Source organism: Amblyraja radiata, chromosome 9, assembly GCF_010909765.2.
Source record: "Amblyraja radiata isolate CabotCenter1 chromosome 9, sAmbRad1.1.pri, whole genome shotgun sequence".
Classification (NCBI taxonomy): domain Eukaryota; kingdom Metazoa; phylum Chordata; class Chondrichthyes; order Rajiformes; family Rajidae; genus Amblyraja; species Amblyraja radiata.
The window spans coordinates 55,761,531-55,784,184 of record NC_045964.1 but is presented as its reverse complement, the minus strand read 5'-3'; the positions used below and the strand labels follow the sequence as shown (position 1 = coordinate 55,784,184).

The following is a 22,654-nucleotide window of genomic DNA, read 5'->3' as shown; positions in this document are numbered from 1 at the left end:
GGGCCACAGTTTAAGAATAAGGGGTAAGCCATTTTGAACTGAGATGAGGAAAAACGTTTTCACCCAGAGAGTTGTCAATCTGTGGAATGTTTCAATGAGATCCCCCTCATCCTTCTAAGCTCCAGAGTGTACAAGCACAGCTGCTCCATTCTCTCAGCATATGACAGTCCCGCCATCCTGGGAATTAACCTGGCGAACCTACGCTGCACTCCCTCAATAGCAAGAATGTCCTTCCTCAAATTAGAGGACCAAAACTGCACACAATACTCCCGAATGGCGGTGCTGGTTTGAAGGGCTGAATGGCCTACTTCTGCACCTATGTTTCTATGTTGTGATGCTATATCGCCAGTGCAGAGCTGCACAATCCTTAAATGTATTCCGTTTTTTTCATCAACTGAGTGGAGAGCGTGTCAGAATATGTCATTTGCGTGCAGTAGTGGTGCCGCTATCTCTTCCGGACAGCGTGTGTGTGTGGAGAGATACTCACTCGCCAAGCTGACAAACACTTGCCCTGTATGCTGAGCTGGGGAAAGCTTATATCCTGATCAATTACTAATTGGTCCAGGAAAACATTATTGAAAGGCACAGAGAGCTGTGAAAGAACGATTGATTAGCCAAGCTCGAAGGGAATTCTTCACAGCCCTGCTCGTTACCTATTCATCAAAGTCTCCCAATCATCTTGCCTCACTAAGCCAAGTTATATTAGACTACTCTGGAGAGGCCAATAGATTTAAACCCCTGTCCCATGGTACGTATTCATTCCAAGAGCTCTCCCGAGTTTGCCCTGATTTGAACTCGGAGATTTACGGTAATGGGTGCTCGTCGGTACTCAGGGCTCTCGTGGACATTTTTCATCGTGTTGAAAAATCTTCGCGAGTCTTCCCGTGCTTACCTGCCGCTAGCGAGTCTTCCCGAGTACCTGCCGTTAGCGTTATGAGCCGCTAAGTGATGTCCCCGAGCTCCGACGTACCCGCTATGTTCATTCTCCGTGCTTACCAAGAGTTTGATTTTTTTAATCTCGGGAGAGCTCTTGGAATGAACTCGTACCGTGGGACAGGGCTTTTATTGTGAGGGAAACTATATGATCCTTCAGCAAAGTTCCATTGCATCATTTTGCCTCATTTAGCTGCTCATGAAACACTCTGGCCTTGAAGCCCATCCTCACTTAGGTTTTCGGATGTCACCACTGAGACGATAATGTTGATTCAGTGACTATATTGTTCGAGCCCCACTAATCAACGTGCTGGCTCCTCTGCTGCGAATGCACTCTGAGCCCTCGCCCCTGACCTTGGTGGCCTTTAATGACGTCTGACTTCAAAAAGCCTCAAGTTGAAAATTCTCTCAGTTGTCATTCCATCCCGCTCTGCAACCTCCACCCCCCCCCCCCCCCCCCCCCCCGCGGCACGATGGTAGAGCCGATGCCTCACAGCACCAGAGACCCCGGTTCAATCCTGACTACGGGTGCTGTCCGTGTGGAGTTTGACGGCGTGTTTCCTCCGGGTGCTCCATCCCAAGGACGTGCGGGTTTGCCGGTTAATTGGCCCTCTGTACATTGCCCCCAGTGTGTAGGGAGTGGATTCACACACAGAGAGTGGTGAATCTGTAGAATTCTCTGCCACAGAAGGTAGTTGAGGCCAGTTCATAGGCTATATTTAAGAGGGAGTTAGATGTGGCCCTTGTGGCTAAAGGGATCAGGGGGTATGGAGAGAAGGCAGGTACAGGATACTGAGTTGGATGATCAGCCATGATCATATTGAATGGCGGTGCAGGCTCGAAGGGCCGAATGGCCTATTCCTGCACCTATTTTCTATGATTCTATGTGAAAGTGGGATAGCACAAAACTAGTGTGAACGGGTGATCGACGGTTGGTGTGGACCCGGTGGGCCGAAGGGCCTGTTCCCATGCTGGATCTTTCAATGAATCAATCCCACATCCTGCAGCGTGTGGCCACTTCTGTGTTCCTTTCAGCTTGTTTATCATTCCGCTATGCCCGAAGGTCCCCCCCCCCCCCCACTGCCAGCCACTCCCTTACCATTTAAAATCAATCTTATAATACAATTAAATTGGGTGGCACGGTGGTGCAACGGTAGAGTTGCTGCCTTACAGCGTCAGAGACCCGGGTGCTGTCTGTACGGTGTGTGTACGTTCTCCCCGTGACCTGCGTGGGTTTTCTCCGCGATCTCCGTTTTCCTCCCACACTCCAAAGACCTTGGTATAATTGTAAATTCACCCAGTGTATAGGATAGTGTCAGCGTGGACTCGGTGGGCCGAAGGGCCTGTTCCGCGCTGTATCTATAAATCTACAAGCAGACCAAGACTGCATCCCCTGTGCCCCACCTTCTATCCTGCTCCTCCCCTTCTACCTACATCACCTCTTCTAGTTTCACAATTCACAACTCTTCAATCCTTTTGTCTCACACCTCCGGTCTTTTCATCTCTGGCCTTCTTACCTATCGAAATTCCCCTCTCACTTGCATTCCTGTGTAGAAAGGAACTGCAGATGCTGGTTTAAACCGAAGATAGACGCAAAGTGCTGGAGTAACTCAGTGGGTCAGGCAGCATCTCAGAAGAAAAAGGATATAAAATGACTGGACAAGCTAGATGCAGGAAAAATGTTCCCAATGTTGGGCGAGTTCAAAACCAGGGGCCAAAGTCTTCGAATAAAGGGGAGGTCATTTAAGATTGAGGTGAGAAAAAACTTTTTCACCCAGAGAGTTGTGAATCTGTGGAATTCCCTGCCACAGGGGGCAGTGGAGGCCATGTCACTGGATGGATTTAAGAGAGAGTTAGATAGAGCTCTAGGGGCAAGAGGAATCAAGGGATATGGTGAGAAGGCAGGCATGGGTTATTGATAGGGGACGATCAGCCATGATCACAATGAATGGCAGTGCTGGCTCGAAGGGCCGAATGGCCTCCTCCTGCACCTATTTTCTATGTTTCTAAGGTGATGTTTCAAGTCTGAGAACGTCACCCATTCTATTTCTCCAGAGATGCCGGCTGACCCCCTGAGTTACTCCAGCACTGTGTGTCCATCTCCACCTGTTACAAGCCAGGCTTTGACCTGCCCCTCCTCTCTCCCAGCTTTCTCCGTCCCCCTGCAATCAGTCCGAAGAAGGGTCCTGACCAGAAACGTCACATGTCCATGTTCTTCAGAGATGCTGAAGTTAATCTGACCGGCTGAGTTACTCCAGCACTTTTGTCATAATCTGCCACAGGCAATGATGGTCCAATTCTATACGGCCATCGTAGAGTCTGTCCTCACCTTCTCCATCATGGTCTGGTTTGGCTCAGCCACCAAGCACCACATCTGGAGGCTGCAGCGAATCGCCCGATCAGCAGAGAAGGTTATTGGCTGCAACCTTCCCTCCATTGATGAACTGTACACTGCAAGGGCCAGGGAGCGAGCGGGTAAGATCATCTCTGACCCCTCTCACCCTGGCCACAAACTCTTTGAATCACTTCCCTCTGGAAGGCGACTCCGGACTGTCAAAGCTGCCACAGCCAGACATAAAAACAGCTTTTTTCCACGAGTAGTTGCTCTACTCAATAACCAAAAATAGTAAAATTAAACGAGAACTTACCAGTTTGAAGTTTGATTTGTATTTTATGAGGAGTTACGATGAGGGATTACGTGAAGAACCCGTCCAGCACGCATGCGCGACATAGTTCAAAGCAGCAGTGTGGAATCACAGAAAGACACAATAATTGAAATATATATAGTCAAGAAAAGGAGTACTTAGATACCAGTTGATCTCTATTATTGAGGGTGGGAGCGGAGGGCACGTAATCCCTCATCGTAACTCCTCATAAAATACAGATCAAACTTCAAACTGGTAAGTTCTCGTTTAATCTTACTATTTTACTTCGGAGTCACGTAAGTGACTACGTGAAGATTTTAAAGCTCTGTGATTTCAAACCGTGTAACAGTTCATATTTCACTCACTGCCGAAGTCGTTCGAGGGAGGAAGTATGTTATCGTAATCAACCATGAATCTGTTTGTAGAAAACAATAATGGTGTTTATTAACAATAACAAAAAACAAATTGCTCCCCCGGGCTAAATTATATATTTGCAGATTCTAATATTTTCTCTGCAAATGATGCAGGTTCTGCCAACGGCTTATTATAAAAAGTTTGAAACGTTCTTTCCCCAGACCACCCCGCTGTAGTCAGGATGTGGTCTATTGGCACGTCCATTCTCTTAGCCGACGTGGATGCTGCCCTGGTGGAATGAGATTTATACATGTTAGCATTTATACCAGCGGCTTTCAGCACCTGCTTGAGCCATCTTGAAATGGTTTGGCTCGTCACCCGACCATAAGGTTTCTTGTGGCTGACCCATAAGGCTTTTTCTCTCCCTCGAGGGATTCTAGTTGTGTCAATATACTTCAGTAGGTGGGTCATGGCACATAACCGTGGTTCTGGTGGGTAAGCCCGGAATTCCATGACTGGGTTTGATGTACCTGGCCTGCTCTGTTTGACCAGCCCCTGGATAGTAAATGAGACATGGTCTGGAGTTACGATCATGTTGTCCAATCGTAATAGGTGAAGTGACTGGACTCTTTGTGCTGACACAAGTGCCATCAGCATGACCGTCTTCAGAGTTAATTGTTCCAGGGTGAGGGACCTAGCTGGTGACCATCCCCTAAGGTATGTCAGGACCACACTGACATCCCAGATTTGGGTATACCTAGGTCTGGGGGGATTGGAGTTAAATATCCCTCTCATGAGCTTGATCACCAACGGGTGGGATCCCATGGCCTGTTGTCCTGGTGCCGGAATTAAATAGGCAGACAGAGCACTTCTGGCTGTATTAATGGCGCTGTAGCTGAGTCCTTCATTATGGTGAAGGCCTGCCAGGAACTCCAGTACATTGGTTACAGTTGTAGTTGAGTATGTGGTTCCTGTGTCCGAACAGTATTTTTCCCACTTCTTGATACTTGACAAGTATTGTTTCCTTGTGGATACACGGTGGGATGCTGTCATGGTGTTGATGGTGTTTTCTGACAATTCCAGGCCCAGCAGAGGCCTTTTCAAAATCTGCAACCCAGGAGTTTAATTATATCGTGGCATGGGTGGCTTATGCCAGATACTGGGTGAGTTAGCAATTCTGGGCTACTGGGGAAAGTCATTGGGGTCTCGACGACCATGTCAAGGAGCACTGGGAACCATGGCTGCGTAGGCCAGTCGGGTACTATCAAAATACCTGAAGCAGAGTCCATTTGTATTTTGTGTAGTACCCGACTGATGAGGCAGAAGGGAGGAAATGCATAAAAGAAGAAATTTCCCCAGTCCAGCGCGAACGCATCTACCGCTGCTGCCTCAGGGTCTGGTTCCCAAGCGACATACATAGGAACCTGGTGATTTAGTCTGGATGCAAATAGATCAATATCTGGCGTGCCATATTGCTTGGTAATTTTAACAAATGCTTTGGGATTTAACATCCATTCAGTGTTATCATTGAATTTGCGTTACCTGGTGTCTGCCACTGTATTTAGCTTACCTGGTAGGTAAGTTGCTGATAGCCAAATATGTCTGTCGACACACCATTGCCAGATTGTGTTGACCAATTTGTCACATGATATCGATTTTATGCCGCCCATATGGTTAATATAGGCCACCACCGTGGTATTGTCTATTTGTAACCGAACATGCAAGTGATGCATATTTGTTGAATATGCTTTTAATCCATTAAATGCACCCAACATTTCCAGATAATTTATGCCCAGTGTAAGTAGTAACGATGACTCTAGGTTAGTCCATCTACCACCTATGCTGGATATGGAATTAGTTGCTCCCCAGCCTTGAGCACTGGCATCTGTTTGAATAATTAACGTATGGTTAATGATGATGATAGGGCTGGAACTATGCCAAATGTTCTCTACCCACCACTGTAACTCTGATATTGCTTCAGTGGGTAATTTCATGACCCGGTCAAAGTGACCTGCATGTCATTTTAATGCCTGCACTTACGCTCTTTGTAAGTTTTGATAGTGCAGAGGTCCAAATTGTGTAGCTGGAATGCTGCTACCATCTTTCCAATTACTCTCGCCACTTGTCGAATGGTTGGTCGATCGTTGACCATTAAATTGTTACATGTTTGTGCCAATTCTGCTGCTTTGTCTTTTGGCAAAGTTACAGACATGTGGACTGAGTTAATTGTGAATCCCAGATAGTCCATGGTTGTGGATGGCATCAACTTAGATTTATCTGGATGTAAGACAAATCCCAAGGTTTCAAACAATTGTTTGGTAGCTGACACAGCTGATTTAGCCAATTCCATGGTTTTGCCTACTATTAAGATATCATCAAGATATGCCATGACAATATGTTTTTGTTTTCTTAATATTGCCAAGGCTGGTTTTAGTATCTTGGTGAATAATCTTGGGGCTGATGTTAAACGTTAGGCAACGCTTTAAACTGCCATAGTTGCCCCATCCAGGTAAATTTCAGATATCTGCGAGGATCCTTTTGAATGGGTACTGAATAGTAAGCCTCTTTATGGTCGATGCTTGCCATGAAGTATCCTTTGGAAATCAGTTGTTTGGCAGTTACAAACGTTTCCATTTTGAAATGTATATACTTAACAAACATATTTAGTGAAGTTAATGATGATGCGACATCCACCATCTTAGTGAATATATTAGAGACAAATTCCAAGGGTTCATGTTTGTTTTTTTCAATGATACCCTTTGTAATTAGCCTCACCAGTTCAGCTTGTCCCTCTCGTTTTTCTTTAACTGAGAGGGAAAAGACCCTTTGGGGTGTATGCTGAACTGGTGGCATGTTTTCTTGAGTAAACTCTATTTTGTATCCACGAATGCCGTTGAGTATATATTTGTCATTCGTGATAGACCTCCATGCTTGCACAAACAAGTGTAATCTCCCCCGTTAGTATAGAACCCCCACTTTTTATATGCTGGTAGGAACCAGACCCACCTACCTCCACGGTTACGGGTGTTTCTTCTGTTTCTTTGTCGGACGATGTGTTTTCTGATGTGTTGTCTGATGTGTTGTTGCTGGTTGGGGGTGGCGCATTTTCCATGGGGTCCGCTCTGGGCCTTGGCCTAAAAAAGGCTTCCGGTGGTGATGTGCGGACCCCGAGCTTTTACCAGTCCCATAGGGTTGACGTTGACTGGTGGACGCGGTGGGGTACTGCCGCTTGGGTTTTGTGGGTTTGCTCGTCCCGGGGCCTGCCCTCATGAGGCCAAATGTTTTGGACTCCTCCTCCATGTCCTTTACTTTTTTGGAGAGGTCCTTGCCTAAGAGCAGGATTTCTGGCTCTGTGGTCGGCGTTTTGCACAAACCCGCGAATTTCGGGTTGAGGGCAGGTCTTATTATCTCCTTACGGAGGCTGTGAAATTTCGAATTGGGTATTGCACAGCAGTGCGAGTGTATCCTGCTGATTCGTGATCATTTCCACCCCATCCATGGAACGAGCATAGGAAGTGATGGCTGACGTCAGGAGCCTGAGGATCGCTGTAGTTTGAGTTCTTGGTTGCGGATGTTTGGCCCAACGTGCCCCCAGATTTGGCTAGTGACGGCCGGCACGTTGAGCGAGGCGCAATTCTCTGGGGCCGCATACAGCTCTAGGGCCTCATTAACTACCTGCTCTTGTAGGGGCTTGAAGGACAGGTAGTTAATGCTGGCCGCCAGTTTTGGCTCTAATGGCCGTCCTGCTTGTGGAGCTGCCACGTAGCGGTCTACCACACCCAGCAGCTCTTCCTGGTCCTGTACCCCAAGCGTACTCCCGACAACTTCGGCCAGTGACCCCTCTTCTTGACCAGCCCAGCCCAGGTCACCAAAGCTGCCCTCGGATGAGGGGGAAGCGATGGCCAGTGCGTTGTGAGGCACTGTGGTGGGAGTGCCTGAACTCCCTTTGCGAGACTGCTCCATCTCCCGAAGCAAGTCTCGCTGGAGCATTCGCTCCACGTGCCGCTCCATGCGGCTCAGGCGGCTGTCTCTGCCCCGAGCGGGCGGTGAGACGTCCCCGTCCGAGGAATCGGATACCACCGGCCGGTTGGTCTTCCGTGCTGATTTACATCCAGCCTGCTGCTCAGGCTGCGCTAGCGGGACTGGGCTCGGCACGGTGTCGGGGATGTCGGACCGCAGGGTTTGCGGTCCTACCGCCTCTTGCCCCCCACTTATGGAACGCTCCTCCATTGGAGTCGAACGGGGGGCGGACTTCTTGGCTTGTCTTGTTTTGCTCATATTCCTGGTGAGACAAAACAAAACGGAAAAAACGACCTCAGAATAAACTTACCTGACGGTCCGTCTTTTTTAAGGTGTAGCGGGAGCGCCTGTACTCCCGCTCGTCACTGTTGCACTGCGTGAACGCTCATGCGTGCTGGACGGGTTCTTCACGTAGTCACTCACGTGACTCCGAAGTAAAATCTGTAGCCTCCTTTTGCTCTGGTATTTTATTTAATTCACGTTTAATCAATAATGTTTTATTATTAATGTTTAATGTTTTATGTGTCATTCCTAACTGTCACTGTAGGTCATGTTGTCACTTGCGGGCGGAGCAACAAGGCAAATTCCTTGTATGTGAATACTTGGCCAATAAACATATTCATTCATTCATTCATTCATTCATATCTTATTTTGTGTAAACCAGCATCTGCAGTTCCTTGTTTCTACTTCTTACATTCAGTATCCCTATTATCTCTCGGCTCAATGCCCCTGTCGATCCTCTGGTGATTCATCCCAGTGTTCATTCTTCCATCTGGTTCCCCGCAACTCTCTGCGTCAAGAGCAGCAAGAACTATGAGAGTTTGATTCTCACACCAGTGACTACCGTTTGTCAAGTGCTGCTGTATATTTTTGACATTCTCAGTCACTAGTCACACCTCCCAGCACTCACTTAGAATAACCACAGCTTACACAGTGACATAGATGGAGAAGATTGGCCCAAGGTTATTGTGAGCAGCTTTGGGGCCCCCGTATATGAGGAAGGTTGTGCCGGGATTGGACAGGGTCCACGGAAGGATTACGAGAATGATCACGGGAGTGAGCGGATTAACGTATGATGAGCGTTTGACGGCACTGGGCCTATACTCGCTGGAGTTTAGAAGGATGAGGGGGAATTTCATTGATACGTACAGAATAGTGTAAGGCCTGGGTAGAGTGCATGTGGAGAGGATGTTTCCACTAGTGGGAGAGTCCAGGACCAGAGGGCTCAGCCTCCGAATAAAAGGACCTACTTTTAGAAAGGAGATGAGGAAGAATTTCTTTAGTCAGAGGGTGGTGAAGCTGTGGAATTCATTGCCACCGACAGCTGTGGAGGCCGTCAGTGTGTATTTCTAAGGGGGAGATTTATATATTTTTTGATAAATACGGGTGTCAGGGGTTATGGGGAGAAGGCGGGAGAATGGGGTTAGGAGGGAAAGATAGATCAGCCATGGCGGAATAGACTCAATGGGCCGAATGGCCTAATTCTATTCCTATCGCTTATGAAGGTACATCGCAGATGCATAGATGAGTCTGAGCAACAGAAAAATATGTTGAGGGTGAGGGCAGAAATTATACAGATCTGTATGGATATGCAGGGAATATAGGGATATGGATTATGGATTTTAAGAATAAGGAGTAAGCCATTTAGAACGGAGACGAGGAAACACTTTTTCTCACAGAGAGTGGTGAGTGTGAAATTCTCAGGCCGGTTCTCTGGTTACTTTCTAGAGAGAGCTAGATAGGGCTCTTAAAAATAGCAGTCAAGGGATATGGGGAGAAGGCAGGAACGGGGTACTGATTGGGGATGATCAGCCATGATCACATTGAATGGCGGTGCTGGCTCGAAGGGTCGAATGGCCTACTACTGCACAAATATCTATCGTCTATTGTCTAAACCATGCTGAACTAGGTAGGACTCAACTGTAAAGCCCAGATTGGCTTCGAACGCCATAACCACTCACGGCTCACATCCTACAGAATGTAGGCGATGGATGAGAAATACTGTCCAAACAGGGAGCAGCGAGAGAAAATAATTGACGTTGGAGAGGGCACGGAACCTGACTAAACAGGCCGCAGCAGCTCATTGAAAATGACCCCTTTTCACAACTGACTGCTTTTGCACAGTGCCGTAATTATGGGTCAATCTCTGCATGCCCGACCTGCAGCTCACATCACACAGCCCACATCATGCCCAGTACTCACTTCAATCCCTCTCCTTTGCCAACAGATCCAGCCGCATCAGCAGCAGCAGCAGCAGCTTAGGCCAAAAAAAAGGTTCAAGCTTTAAATCTAACACTTTATGACATGGAAACAATGTTTAAGGACCTTCCTACAAGTGTGCAAGGTTTAAGAGACAAGACTGAAATGCTATGGCCATTGGCTATGGGTATGGCCAAGTTGAATTGATGGTTCTTTCCGATTTGTCTCAGTTGGTGACGAATGGTAGATAACCTGAGTCTTATTGGAGATGATGGTAAGTCCAAGTTTCGTGTATGCACTGTTGCTATGGATCGAAGGTGTCTCGAAACATCACCTATTCCTTCGCTCCATAGAAGCTACCTCACCCGCTGAGTTTCTCCAGCATTTTTGTCTACCTTCGATTTTTACAGCATCTGCAGTTCCTTCTTAAACATTTTGTATATATATATATATATATATTTGTTCCTTGTTCACATGAGCATGAACCACCTTCTCTACATCCTCTCTTTACTGGAATTAGTTTATCCTTGTCACGTGTACCAAGATGCTGGGGAAAACTGTGATTTGTGTGCAATGCGGGCAAATTATATCGTACATAGAGCACAGGATCACAGAGCTGCGCAGCATGGAAACTTGCCTTTATGCCCACCCTGTCCGTATCTGACCATTCTTAGCTTGACCCAATCACCAGAATTTGGCCCATATGCTTCCAAATCCTTCCCATCTATATATCTGTCCAAATGTCTTTTGAAAGTCATCATTGTAAACCCAAGACTTTGTCGGTGCCCTTTAGGTAGCGACCCTTTGTATACCTCGTGTGTGGTATAGACAATAGACAATAGGTGCAGGAGTAGGCCATTTGGCCCTTCTTATGTGTTTCAATGAGATACCCTCTCATCCTTCTAAACTCCAGAGTGTACGAGCCCAGCTGCTCCATTCTCTCATGACAGTCCCCGCCATCCCGGGAATTAACCTTGTAAACCTACGCTGCACTCCCTCAATCAATCAACCTTTATTGTCATCTTGCAAAGCAACAGTTGTACAGTGCAAAATGAGAAGACGTTCCCCAGGGAATACCGGAGCATCGCACATAAAACGTAAACATTTCACACATAAAATAAAAAAAATAAAAAATCCAGTCCCTGATAAAACAGTACGAATAGTTAAAAAGTGCAGGTAAAAACAGCAACATTAAAATACAGGTAAAAACAGTCATAAAATGTCCAGGGCAGCTGATTTAAGTGGCCAGTGCCAGAGTTATTAAATTGTCAGTGCAAAAGCAGCAGAATCAGGTGGAGTGACTGTTTAGCAGCCTCACAGCCTGTGGAAGGAAACTGTTTAGCAGTCTGGTTGTCCGGGCTTTGATGCTGCGGTATCTCTTGCCTGATGGCAGGAGATATGTAAGTAAGTATACAAGTATACAAAACAAAGAATCTCAGTGTGGCATGTCACATGTGAGAACAATGAATCAGTCGATCATGAGTGCACTGATCCCTTGTCTGAGTACAACTGCCAGTGCAAAGCAGAACGGAAACAGAGTGCAGACACGAGTGTGGCAGCTACAGCAAAAGTGTAGATACAAGGTGAAGAGTGGGAGCTCACAAAAATCCTCTTTCACTGTTGTCCTACCCTAAAATCCTCTTTCACTGCTGCCTTTTCCCTGAATGCTCTTTAGAAACATAGAAATTAGGTGCAGGAGTAGGCCATTCGGCCCTTCGAGCCTGCACCGCCATTCAATATGATCATGGCTGATCATCCAACTCAGTATCCCGTACCTGCCTTCACTCCATACCCTCTGATCCCCTTAGCCACAAGGGCCACATCTAACTCCCTCTTAAATATAGCCAATGAACTGGCCTCGACTACCCTCTGTGGCAGAGAGTTCCAGAGATTCACCACTCTCTGTGTGAAAAAAGTTCTTCTCATCTCGGTTTTAAAGGATTTCCCCCTTATCCTTAAGCTGTGAACCCTTGTCCTGGACTTCCCCAACATCGGGAGCAATCTTCCTGCATCTAGCCTGTCCAACCCCTTAAGAATTTTATAAGTTCTAGAGAGTATAAACCAAGTCTATCCAGTCTTTCTTCATAAGACAGTCCTGACATCCCAGGAATCAGTCTGGTGAACCTTCTCTGCACTCCCTCTATGGCAATAATGTCCTTCCTCAGATTTGGAGACCAAAACTGTACGCAATACTCCAGGTGTGGTCTCACCAAGACCCTGTACAACTGCAGTAGAACCTCCCTGCTCCTATACTCAAATCCTTTTGCTATGAAAGCTAACATACCATTCGCTTTCTTCACTGCCTGCTGCACCTGCATGCCTACTTTCAATGACTGGTGTACCATGACACCCAGGTCTCGCTGCATCTCCCCTTTTCCTAGTCGGCCACCATTTAGATAATAGTCTGCTTTCCTGTTTTTGCCACCAAAATGGATAACCTCACATTTATCCACATTATACTGCATCTGCCAAACATTTGCCCACTCACCCAGCCTATCCAAGTCACCTTGCAGTCTCCTAGCATCCTCCTCACAGCTAACACTGCCCCTCAGCTTAGTGTCATCCGCAAACTTAGAGATATTGCCTTCAATTCCCTCATCCAGATCATTAATATATATTGTAAATAGCTGGGGTCCCAGCACTGAGCCTTGCGGTACCCCACTAGTCACTGCCTGCCATTGTGAAAAGGACCCGTTTACTCCTACTCTTTGCTTCCTGTTTGCCAGCCAGTTCTCTATCCACATCAATACTGAACCCCCAATGCCTTGTGCTTTAAGTTTGTATACTAATCTCTTATGTGGGACCTTGTCGAAAGCCTTCTGGAAGTCCAGATACACCACATCCACTGGTTCTCCCCTATCCACGCTACTAGTTACTTATTGAAACATATAAGATTATTTAGGGTTTGGACATTTATTGATGCCCTTCCCTAAATCCTCGCTTTACTAGTGCCCTTCCTTAAATTCCTCTTTTACTGATTTTATTCCATTGTAAGGACAAGTTGCCAAATGTTTTGAAAAGTGAACAAAATGCTAATTTGGTCAGAGGGAATAACTGGGCTGGTGGGTGTGGGTTGGTGCAGTGAGCAAGCCTGCCACGGTGCTTAGATATTGTGCACCTTTATTGTTTCTGCAATGCTTCATCTGATTTGCCTCAATCACTCCCATTGCCGACCAATTCCGCAATGTTCCCTGGAACCATGACCAATGGTTAATAGACAATAGACAATAGACAATAGGTGCAGGAGTAGGCCATTCAGCCCTTCAAGCCAGCACCGCCATTCAATGATTATCATCCTCAATCAGTACCCCAGTCCTGCCTTCTCCCCATATCCTCTGACTCCACTATCTTTAAGAGGCCTATCTAACTCTCTCTTGAAAGTATCCAGAGAATCGGCCTCCACCGCCCTCTGAGGCAGAGAATTCCACAGACTCACAACTCTCTGTGTGGAAAAAATGTTTACTCGTCTCCGTTCTAAATGACTTACCCCTTATTCTTAAACTGTGGTCCCTGGTTCTGGACTCCCCCAACATCGGGAACATGTTTCCTGCCTCTAGCATGTCCAAACCCTTAATAATCTTATATGTTTCAATATGTTCTCATCCTTCCAAACTCCAGCTCCTTCTAAAGTTCCCTAAATCCTGTCTCTACTGGTGCCCTAAATCCCCTTTAGTAGTGCCCTTCCCTAAACCCCATTCACTAGTGCCCTTCCCTAAATCCCCTTCATTAGTGCCCTTCACTAAACTCCCTTCATTAGTGCCCTTCACTAAATCCGCTTTAGGAGTGCCCTTCCCTAAATCCCCTTCACGTGCCCATAAACTGCGGAAATAAGGATCACCAGGAAATTCTCGGGTCTGAAAGCAATGTAGGGGACTGTTCTTTGAAGCAGTGGCGAAGTATACTGATTGGGATAGGATAGTGCAAGTTATCCACATGGACTTTAGTCCTTGTCCACACGTAAGGCATTTGACACGGTCGCTCATGATAGGCTGATCCAGAAGATGAAGGTAGATGGTATCCACAGTGACTTGGAACTGGTTTATCTGGGTGATAGTGGCTGGATGTCAGTGACCAGTGGAGTTCCACGGTGCTGGGACTTCTGCTGTTTGTGACATAGATGAAAATGTAGATGAGTTGGTTTGTTCATTTGCAGGAGAGTTCAGGGAAGAGCCTCAGTAAACAGAGATATTTGGGTAGATATATGGGTTGTTCTCTAAGTTTGCAGACAACATCAGCGTTGTTATAGGTAGACACAAAATGCTGGAGTAACCAGGGCATTGGAGATGTCCTCATTCTTTAGGAGACGGGGGTGTTCCCCTCTTTCATTTAAGGATCTCCTCGATATATCCCGCAGCTCCGCTCTTACTACCCCTCCCCCATTCTTGGTGTACCTCAAGGTTCAATCTTGGGACCGTTATTATTCAGTCTGTACATTAATGATTTACCAAGTAGCTGTCCATCAAATGTAACTTGCCAGATGTATGCTGACGATGCAGTTGTGTATGTACATGCCAAAAACAAACATCAAGCTGCACAAGACCTATCAGCTGCTATGATTAATGTGTCAAACTGGTTGCAGTTTTCTGATCTACATCTTAATGTGTCAAAGACTGTCTATATGTTTTTCTCCAAAAAGGCAAGCACTGATCGAGATCCTGATGTGTTTGTACATGGAACAAAACTTAAAATTGTACATGAGTTTAAATATTTAGGAATCATGATCAATTCACAGCTCTGCTTCAAACAACAGGTGAAAAGAACAGTAAATTTAATACAATTTAATTTGTCCAACTTTAGATATATTAGAAATAATTTAACTATTGATTCAGCCAAACTATACTTTAATGCAATGATTGTGCCATACATGACCTACTGTATAACAACTTGGTCACTGGCATGTAAGTCCACACTAAAGCCTGTTGAAATTGCTTATAAACAAGCCCTAAAAACTCTTGACAAAAAGCCCAGAATGTACCATCACTGTAGCATCCTGAAGAAATTTGATCTGCTGAGCTGGGAAAACGTAATAAAATATTTGGACTCGATTTTGGTTTACAAAATCTTCCGTGGACTAGCCCCACCTCCGTTAAAGGACTTCATAAAGAAAAACACAAATAGGTCGACAAGAGCAGCCTCCAGGGGTGATTGTATAGTCCCGTTTAGGAAAAGTGTCTTTGGGCAGTCAGTATTTTCATATCGAGCGTCGCAGACCTGGAACGCGGTACCATGCGTCATACGGGATCTGCCAACCCTTACCTCATTTACCAAACATCTAAAAATATGGTTACTGCAAAATCAAAATTGCAATCATAATCTACATTAAAAATAACCTGTGGTACTCTTTAATTGCTATTTTTTTACTTTATTGTTTGTTTTGTTTTTATTTTTGTCTTTTGTTTTTACCTTGTTTGGAATGTGTTTACCTTGTGTTGGGACAAAAGATGGAAATTAGCTACTGGCTACAATCTTGCATATTACATGCAAATGTTTATTAATATGCACTGTCCCTAATAAAAATCAATTCAATTCAAATTCAATTCAATTCATAACAAGGACAGAGTCCCCCTTGTTCTCACCTTCCACCAGCCGTCGCTTATAGCATATAATCCTCCAACATTTTCACCACCACCAACGGGATCCCGCTACTGGCCACATCTTCCCATCTCCACCCCTTTCTGCTTTCTGCAGAGACCATTCCCTCCGAAACTCCCTGGTCAACTCGTCCCTTCCCACCCAAACCACCCCCTCCCCAGGTACTTTCCCCTGCAACCGCAGGAGATGCAACACCTGTTACCTCCCCCCTCGACTCCATCCTAGGACTCAAACAGTGTTTCCAGATGAGGCAGAGGTTCACTTGCACCTCCTCCAACCTCATCTACTGTATCCGCTATTCCAGGTGTCAACTTCTCTACATCGGTGAGACCAAGCGCAGGCTCGGCGATCGTTTCGCTGAACACCTCCGCTCAGTCCGTCTTAACCTACCTGACCTCCCAGTGGCTCAGAGCTTTAACTCCCACTCCCATTCCCAATTGACCTTTCTGTCCTGGGCCTCCTCCATTGTCATGAGTGAGGCCCAGCACAAATTGGAGGAACAGCGTCTCATATTTCTCTTGGGAAGTTTACACCCCAACGGTATGAACATTGACTTCCCTAACTTCAGATAGCCCTTGCTTTCTCTCTCCATTCACTCCCCCTTCCCAGTTCTCCCACCAGTCTTACTGCCTCCGACTACATTCTATCTTTGTTCCGCCCCCTCCCCTGACATCAGTCTGGAGAAGGGTCCCGACTCGAAATGTCGCCCATTCCTTCTCCCAGAGATGCTGCCTCACCCGCTAGGTTACTCCAGCATTTTGTGTGTACCTTGTGTGTACACATGTGGTTAAAGTGCACATTGTCAGATTTTAATAAAAGTCATTTTTAGACATTTGGGTTTCACCATGTAGAAATCACAGCTGTGTTTATACATAGTCGTCCCCCCCCCCCATATTTGGGACACATGGCCTCACAGGTGTTTATAATTGCTCAGGTGTAATGCAGGTATAAGAGAGCTCTCAGCACGTAGTCTTTCCTCCAGTCTTTCCATCACCTTTGGAAACTTTTATAGCTGTTTATCAACATGAGGACCAAAATTGTGCCAATGAAAGTCAAAGAAGCCATTATGAGACTGAGATTGAGAAACACAAATAAAACTGTTAGAGACATCAGCCAAACCTTACCAAAATCAACTGTTTGGAACATCATTATGAAGAAAGAGAGCACTGGTGAGCTTACTAATCGCAAAGAGACCGGCAAGCCAAGGAAGACTTCTGCAGCTGATGACAGAAGAATTATCTCTATAATTAAAAAAATCCACAAACACCTGTCCGACAGATTAGAAACACTCTTCAGGAATCAGGTGTGGATTTGTCAATGACTACTGTCCGCAGAAGACTTCATGAACAGAAATACAGAGGCTACACTGCAAGATGTAAACCACTGGTTAGCTGCAAAACTAGGATGGCCAGGTTACAGTTTTCCAAGAAGTACTTAAAAGAGCAACCAGAGTTCTGGAAAAAGGTCTTGTGGACAGATGAGATAAAGATTAACATATAAGAGCAAAGTATGGAGGAGAGAAGGAACTGCCCAAGATACAAAGCATACCGCCTCATCTGTGAAACACGGTGGTGGGGGTGCTATGGCCTGGGCATGTATGGCTGCTGAAGGTACTGGCTCACTTATCTTCATTGATGATACAACTGCTGATGGTAGCAGCACAATGAATTCTGAAGTGTATAGACACATCCTATCTGCTAAAGTTCAAACAAATGCCTCAAAACTCATTGGCCGGCGGTTCATTCTACAGCAAGACAATGATCACTAACATACTGCTAAAGCAACAAAGGAGTTTTTCAAAGCTAAAAAATGGTCAATTCTTGAGTGGCCAAGTCAACCACCCGATCTGAACCCAATTGAGTGCCTTTTATATGCTGGAGAGAAAACTGAAGGGGACTAGTCCCCAAAACAAGCATAAACTAAAGATGGCGGCAATACAGGCCTGGCAGAGCATCACCAGAGAAGACACCCAGCAACTGGTGATGTCCATGAATCGCAGACTTCAAGCAGTCATTGCATGCAAAGAATATACAACAAAATACTAAACATGACTACTTTCATTTACATGACCTTGCTGTGTCCCAAACATTATGGTGCCCTGAAATTGGGGGCTATGTATAAACACAGCTGTAATTACTACATGGTGACACCAAAATGTATAAAAATGGCCTTTATTGAAATCTGACAATGTGCACTTTAACCACATGTGATTTTTTCTATTACAAATCTCAAATTGTGGAGTACAGAGGCAAATAAATAAATGATGAGTCTTTGTCCCAAACATTATGGAGGGCACCGTATATTCTGCTCTCTGTATCTCCCTTTGCTCTTGAATTTGACATGATTATGGCAATTGAAAGCTCTTGACTCCCTTACCGGCACTGAATGAAGAGGGTGAATGAATTGAGAAGTAGAAGGTTAACGAAAAATAGGTTTACATAAAAAGACACATAGTGCATTTCTGGAGAATGTAGCATCTCTGGAGAACATGGACAGGTGACGTTATAGGTCGGGAACCTTCTTCAGTCAATATTATGTGCTCAATTTGTGGTTGTGTAGCCTATCCATGTTCCCCCAAGATGCTGCCTGAATAAGTCTTTCAGCCCATCAAGTCCACTCCGCCATTTAATCGTGGCTGATCTATCTCTCCCTCCTAACCCCATTCTCCTGCCTTCTCCCCATAACCTCTGACACACGTACCAATCTCTGCCTTAAGAATATCCGTTGACTTGGCCTCCACAGCCGTCAGTGGCAATGAATTCCACCGACCTAAAGACTGCAGAGACAGGAACGCACAGAGCAAAGGTGGCAGGGGAGAACAACGTCCCCTGCAGGAACCCACAACAAAGGACAGGGATGTCTAGTTTAGTTTTAGTTTAGATTAGAGATACATCGCGGAAACAGGCCCTTCGGCCCTCCAAGTCCGTGCTGACCAGCGATCATTCCGTAAATTACCACCATCCTACACACGAGGGAATTCCAAGATCTAATCAATTTTACAATTTTACCAAAAAACAATTAACTGACAAACCCACACGTCTTTGGAATCAATAGACAATAGGTGCAGGAGTAGGCCATTCGGCCCTTTGAGCCAGCACCGCCATTCAATGTGATCATGGCTGATCATCCCCAATCACTACCCCGTTCCTGCCTTCTCCCCATATCCCCTGACTCCGTTATCTTTAAGAGCCCTATCTAGCTCTCTCTTGAAAGTATCGTGAGAACCGGCCTCCGCCGCCCTCTGAGGCAGAGAATTCCACAGACTCACCACTCTCTGTGTGAAAAAGTGTTTCCTCACCTCCGTTCTGAATGGCTTACCCCTTGCAGGAAGAAACCGGAACACCTGAAGAAAACCCACGCGGTCACAGGGAGAATGTACGAACTCCATACAGACAGCGCCCGTAGTCAAGATGGAACTGGGGTCTCTGGCGCTGTGAGGCAGCAACTCTAAAGGGACTGTCCCACTTTTGCATCATTTGCACGTCACTGCCTACGTCACCACGCACCGTGCGTGGCATGTCGCGCGCGTCGTGACGCGTAAATGATGACGCGTAAATTACACGCAAATGACTGCCAAGTGGGACAGGCCCTTAACACTACGCCACCGTGCCGTCCACTTGAGCTTTGCAGCTGCATCTCACTGAGTCTCCCCTACACCGCTCACAGCTCGTGAGTTCCATTCAGCGGCTCCGCACTCCCGCAGAACCTTGTCAGCCAAGCCCGACGAGAAACACTCACACCCAGGAGGAAATCCCACTTGGACACACACACACACACACACACACGAGATGAGAGAGCAGAAATGAAAAGGGCTTTGAAGTGCAAGTTTGGAAGCGAGGATATTTTCTGTCTTTATGTTCAATTATACATAACACACAGTGGTTGAGCACTTTAAAAAAAAGATCACCTTGCATTTCTTTTATGTTCTTTTCAAAATGAGATTAGATAGCTGTATTTTTGAAGTATATTGTAACACGCAAAAAACATGACAGGCAACTCACACATGGTACACTGAAGACAGCAACGGGATTTTTTTTTAATTGATTCATTTTTCAAGATGGATGTACCACGCCAGGGCCAGCATCTGTTGCCGCAGTCCTTCTGCTGAGGCTGTTGCGTTCTTCACTTTACTTTACTTGAGAGATACAGCGCGGAAACAGGCCCTTCGTCCCACCGAGTCCGCGCCGACACACTAATGTTCCCAAGGACAATTAACCTACAAAGCTGCACATCCTGCCGCCTGCCACTGTTGCGGGCAGGAAGAGTCTGTGTACCACGTGTATATGGAGTGCGTGAGGCTGCAGCCACTGTTTGAATAGCTAAAGGGCTGCTCCTTGCCTTCTGGCTGCACTTCTCACCCACCATCCTCATCTTTGGACACCCTGTGCATGGGGGGAGAGGGTAGAGGGCTGAAGATGTCCTGGTTGGGTTGCTCCTGGGCCTGGCCAAACTGGCCATCCGCGAGTCAAGGCGCCAGGCTGTGGAGGGCTGTACTCGAGCCAGCTGCCTGCCCCTTTTCCGGGGATACGTCCGTACCAGGGTGGGGTTAGAAAGGGACTACGCCCTGTCCACGGGCACCCTGAGGGAGTTCCGGGACCGCTGGGCTCCGCAGGGTGTTGAATGCATCCTTGACAAGGAGTGTAAGATAGCTGTTTATTAAGGATATTTGTTTGTATTGTATTATGGTGGTGGGTTCTGGCTTGTTTTATTGTAGTGTAATATTATTTTTTTATAATTGAATTAATCTTTTGAATTTAAAAAAACCCCAAAATCTGCACGTCTTTGGCATGTGGGCGGAAACCCGGAACACCTGGAGAAAACCCACACAGGTCACGGGGAGAACGCACGCACGCACAAACTCCGTACAGACAGCCCCCGTAGTCAGTGTCTGCGTCTCTGGTGAAGCAGCAACTCCACCGCTGTGCCACCGTAAATTCCCTTAAAGTTCTCTTCAAAGAAGGTGCTGCTGGTGGCAGTGGTGGTGGCAGATACAGACATTGTGGGCCGAAGGGCCTGTTCCTGTGGCTCCCATGTCATTTCAGAGCTGAAAGCACAGCTGCCGATGGCCGACGGACAAAATATATCACGAAGAAGCAGAATTTGAAGATCTAAGCAACAGCTCAACTCTCAGCTTGCGCATTGGAACTTAGAACATAGAACAGTACAGCATAGGGACAGGCCCTTCGGCCCACAATGTCTGTGCTGAACACGATGCCGAGACCAGATCTTATCTGCCTTCACATGATCCATACCCCTCTATTCTCTGCATATCCATGTGCCTAACCAAAAGTTTCTGAAACACCACTATCATATCTGCCTCCACCACCACCGCCAGTAGCGTGTTCCAGGCACCACCACCCTCAGGATAAAAAACTTGCCTCGCACGTCTCCTTTAAACTTTGCCCCTCTCACCTAAAAGCTATGCCCACTAGTATTTGATATTTCCACCCTTGGGAAAAGACTGTCTACCCTATCTATGTCTCTCCTACCTTTATACACTGCTATCAGGTCTCCCCGCAACCTCCGGCCTTCCAGAGAAAACTATTTATGAGACAATAAGTCATAGGATTGGGTCATTCGGCCCATCGAGTCTACTCCGCCATTCGATCGTGGCTGATCCATCTGCTCAACCTTTGATGCAGTGCAGAGATCTCCTATCACAGCTTAGACACGTTAGAAACAGATTCACAACAAGACTGTGGCAGGCTGTTGGTATTAACTTGTTCCTTCATCACACGCGCACACACACACTTATGCACTCACCTACACACACGCGTGCGCACACATGCATGCATACACACACATGCACGCGCACACACAGGTGCAGGCACGCGAATACATGCACGCCCGCATGCACGCACACGCGCACACTCACACACGCATGCACACTCCCCTGCCAGCAGTGAGCTGTTACTGAGTGAAACGTGGGCGATGCTGCTCACACCTACCTGCCTCGGCCTCCTCAGCGGCGATACACTCCTCGATGGATTCCTTCAGGCCCAGGCTGGCCGCTGTGGGGAGCGGGCCCAACAGACACGCTAGGTTGGGGGGCTTGGGCGGTGGTTCCAGCTCCTTCTTCTTCTCTGCGCTATCCTTGTCCTGTGGTGGGTCTCCATTAAGGAGATTGTCGTAGAGGTCCTTGTTGAGATGGTCGGCGACCGCTGCCAGCTCCTCATCCTCCCCATCGTCCTCTCCTAAAGAGGCCACCGAGACTCCGTCATCCTGGCCATCTGCAAACATAACCCCAGCACCGTTACAGGTAAGGCTACACCACTGACAACGTCAATGCAAACCAGTCCGAACAACAGTCTGTTCACAGATCTATTTGCACTTTTTTTTTTCCGATTAGATGGGAACATAAAAAGAAACACAAAGTGCTGGAGTAACTCAGCAGGTCAGGCAGCCTCTCAGGAGAACATGGATAGACAATAAGTGCAAGAGTAGGCCATTCGGCCCTTTGAGCCAGCACCGCCATTCAATGTGATCATGGCTGATCATCCCCAATCAGTACCCCGTTCCTGCCTTCTCCCCATATCCCTTGACTCTGCTATCTTTAAGAGCCCTACCTAGCTCTCTCTTGAAAGTATCCAGAGAACCGGTCTCCACCGCCCTCTGAGGCAGAGAATTCCACAGACTCACAACTCTCTGTGTGAAAAAGTTTTTCCTCATCTCTGTTCTAAATGACTTACCCCTTATTCTTAAACTGTGGCTCCTGGTTCTGGACTCCCCCAACATTGGGAACATGTTTCCTGCCTCTAGCATGTCCAAACCCTTAATAATCTTTTATGTTTCAATAAGATTCCCTCTCATCCTTCTAAATTCCAGAGTATACAAACACAGCCGCTCCATTCTATCAACAGATGGCAGGCCAACCATCCCGGGAATTAACCTGGTGAACCTACACCGCACTC

The 22,654-nt window shown here is 46.6% G+C and overlaps 1 protein-coding gene across 2 annotated transcripts in view; it reads right to left on the bottom strand.

Annotated features, from left to right (window-relative positions):
• Positions 1-22,654, bottom strand: part of brf1 (BRF1 RNA polymerase III transcription initiation factor subunit) — a 340,666-nt gene that overhangs the window by 89,540 nt on the left and 228,472 nt on the right. For both annotated transcript variants that reach the window (XM_033027515.1, XM_033027516.1), the window contains one exon: positions 21,692-21,973. In XM_033027515.1, the coding sequence (XP_032883406.1) occupies positions 21,692-21,973 (282 nt within the window). The remainder of the gene's footprint in view (positions 1-21,691; positions 21,974-22,654) is intronic.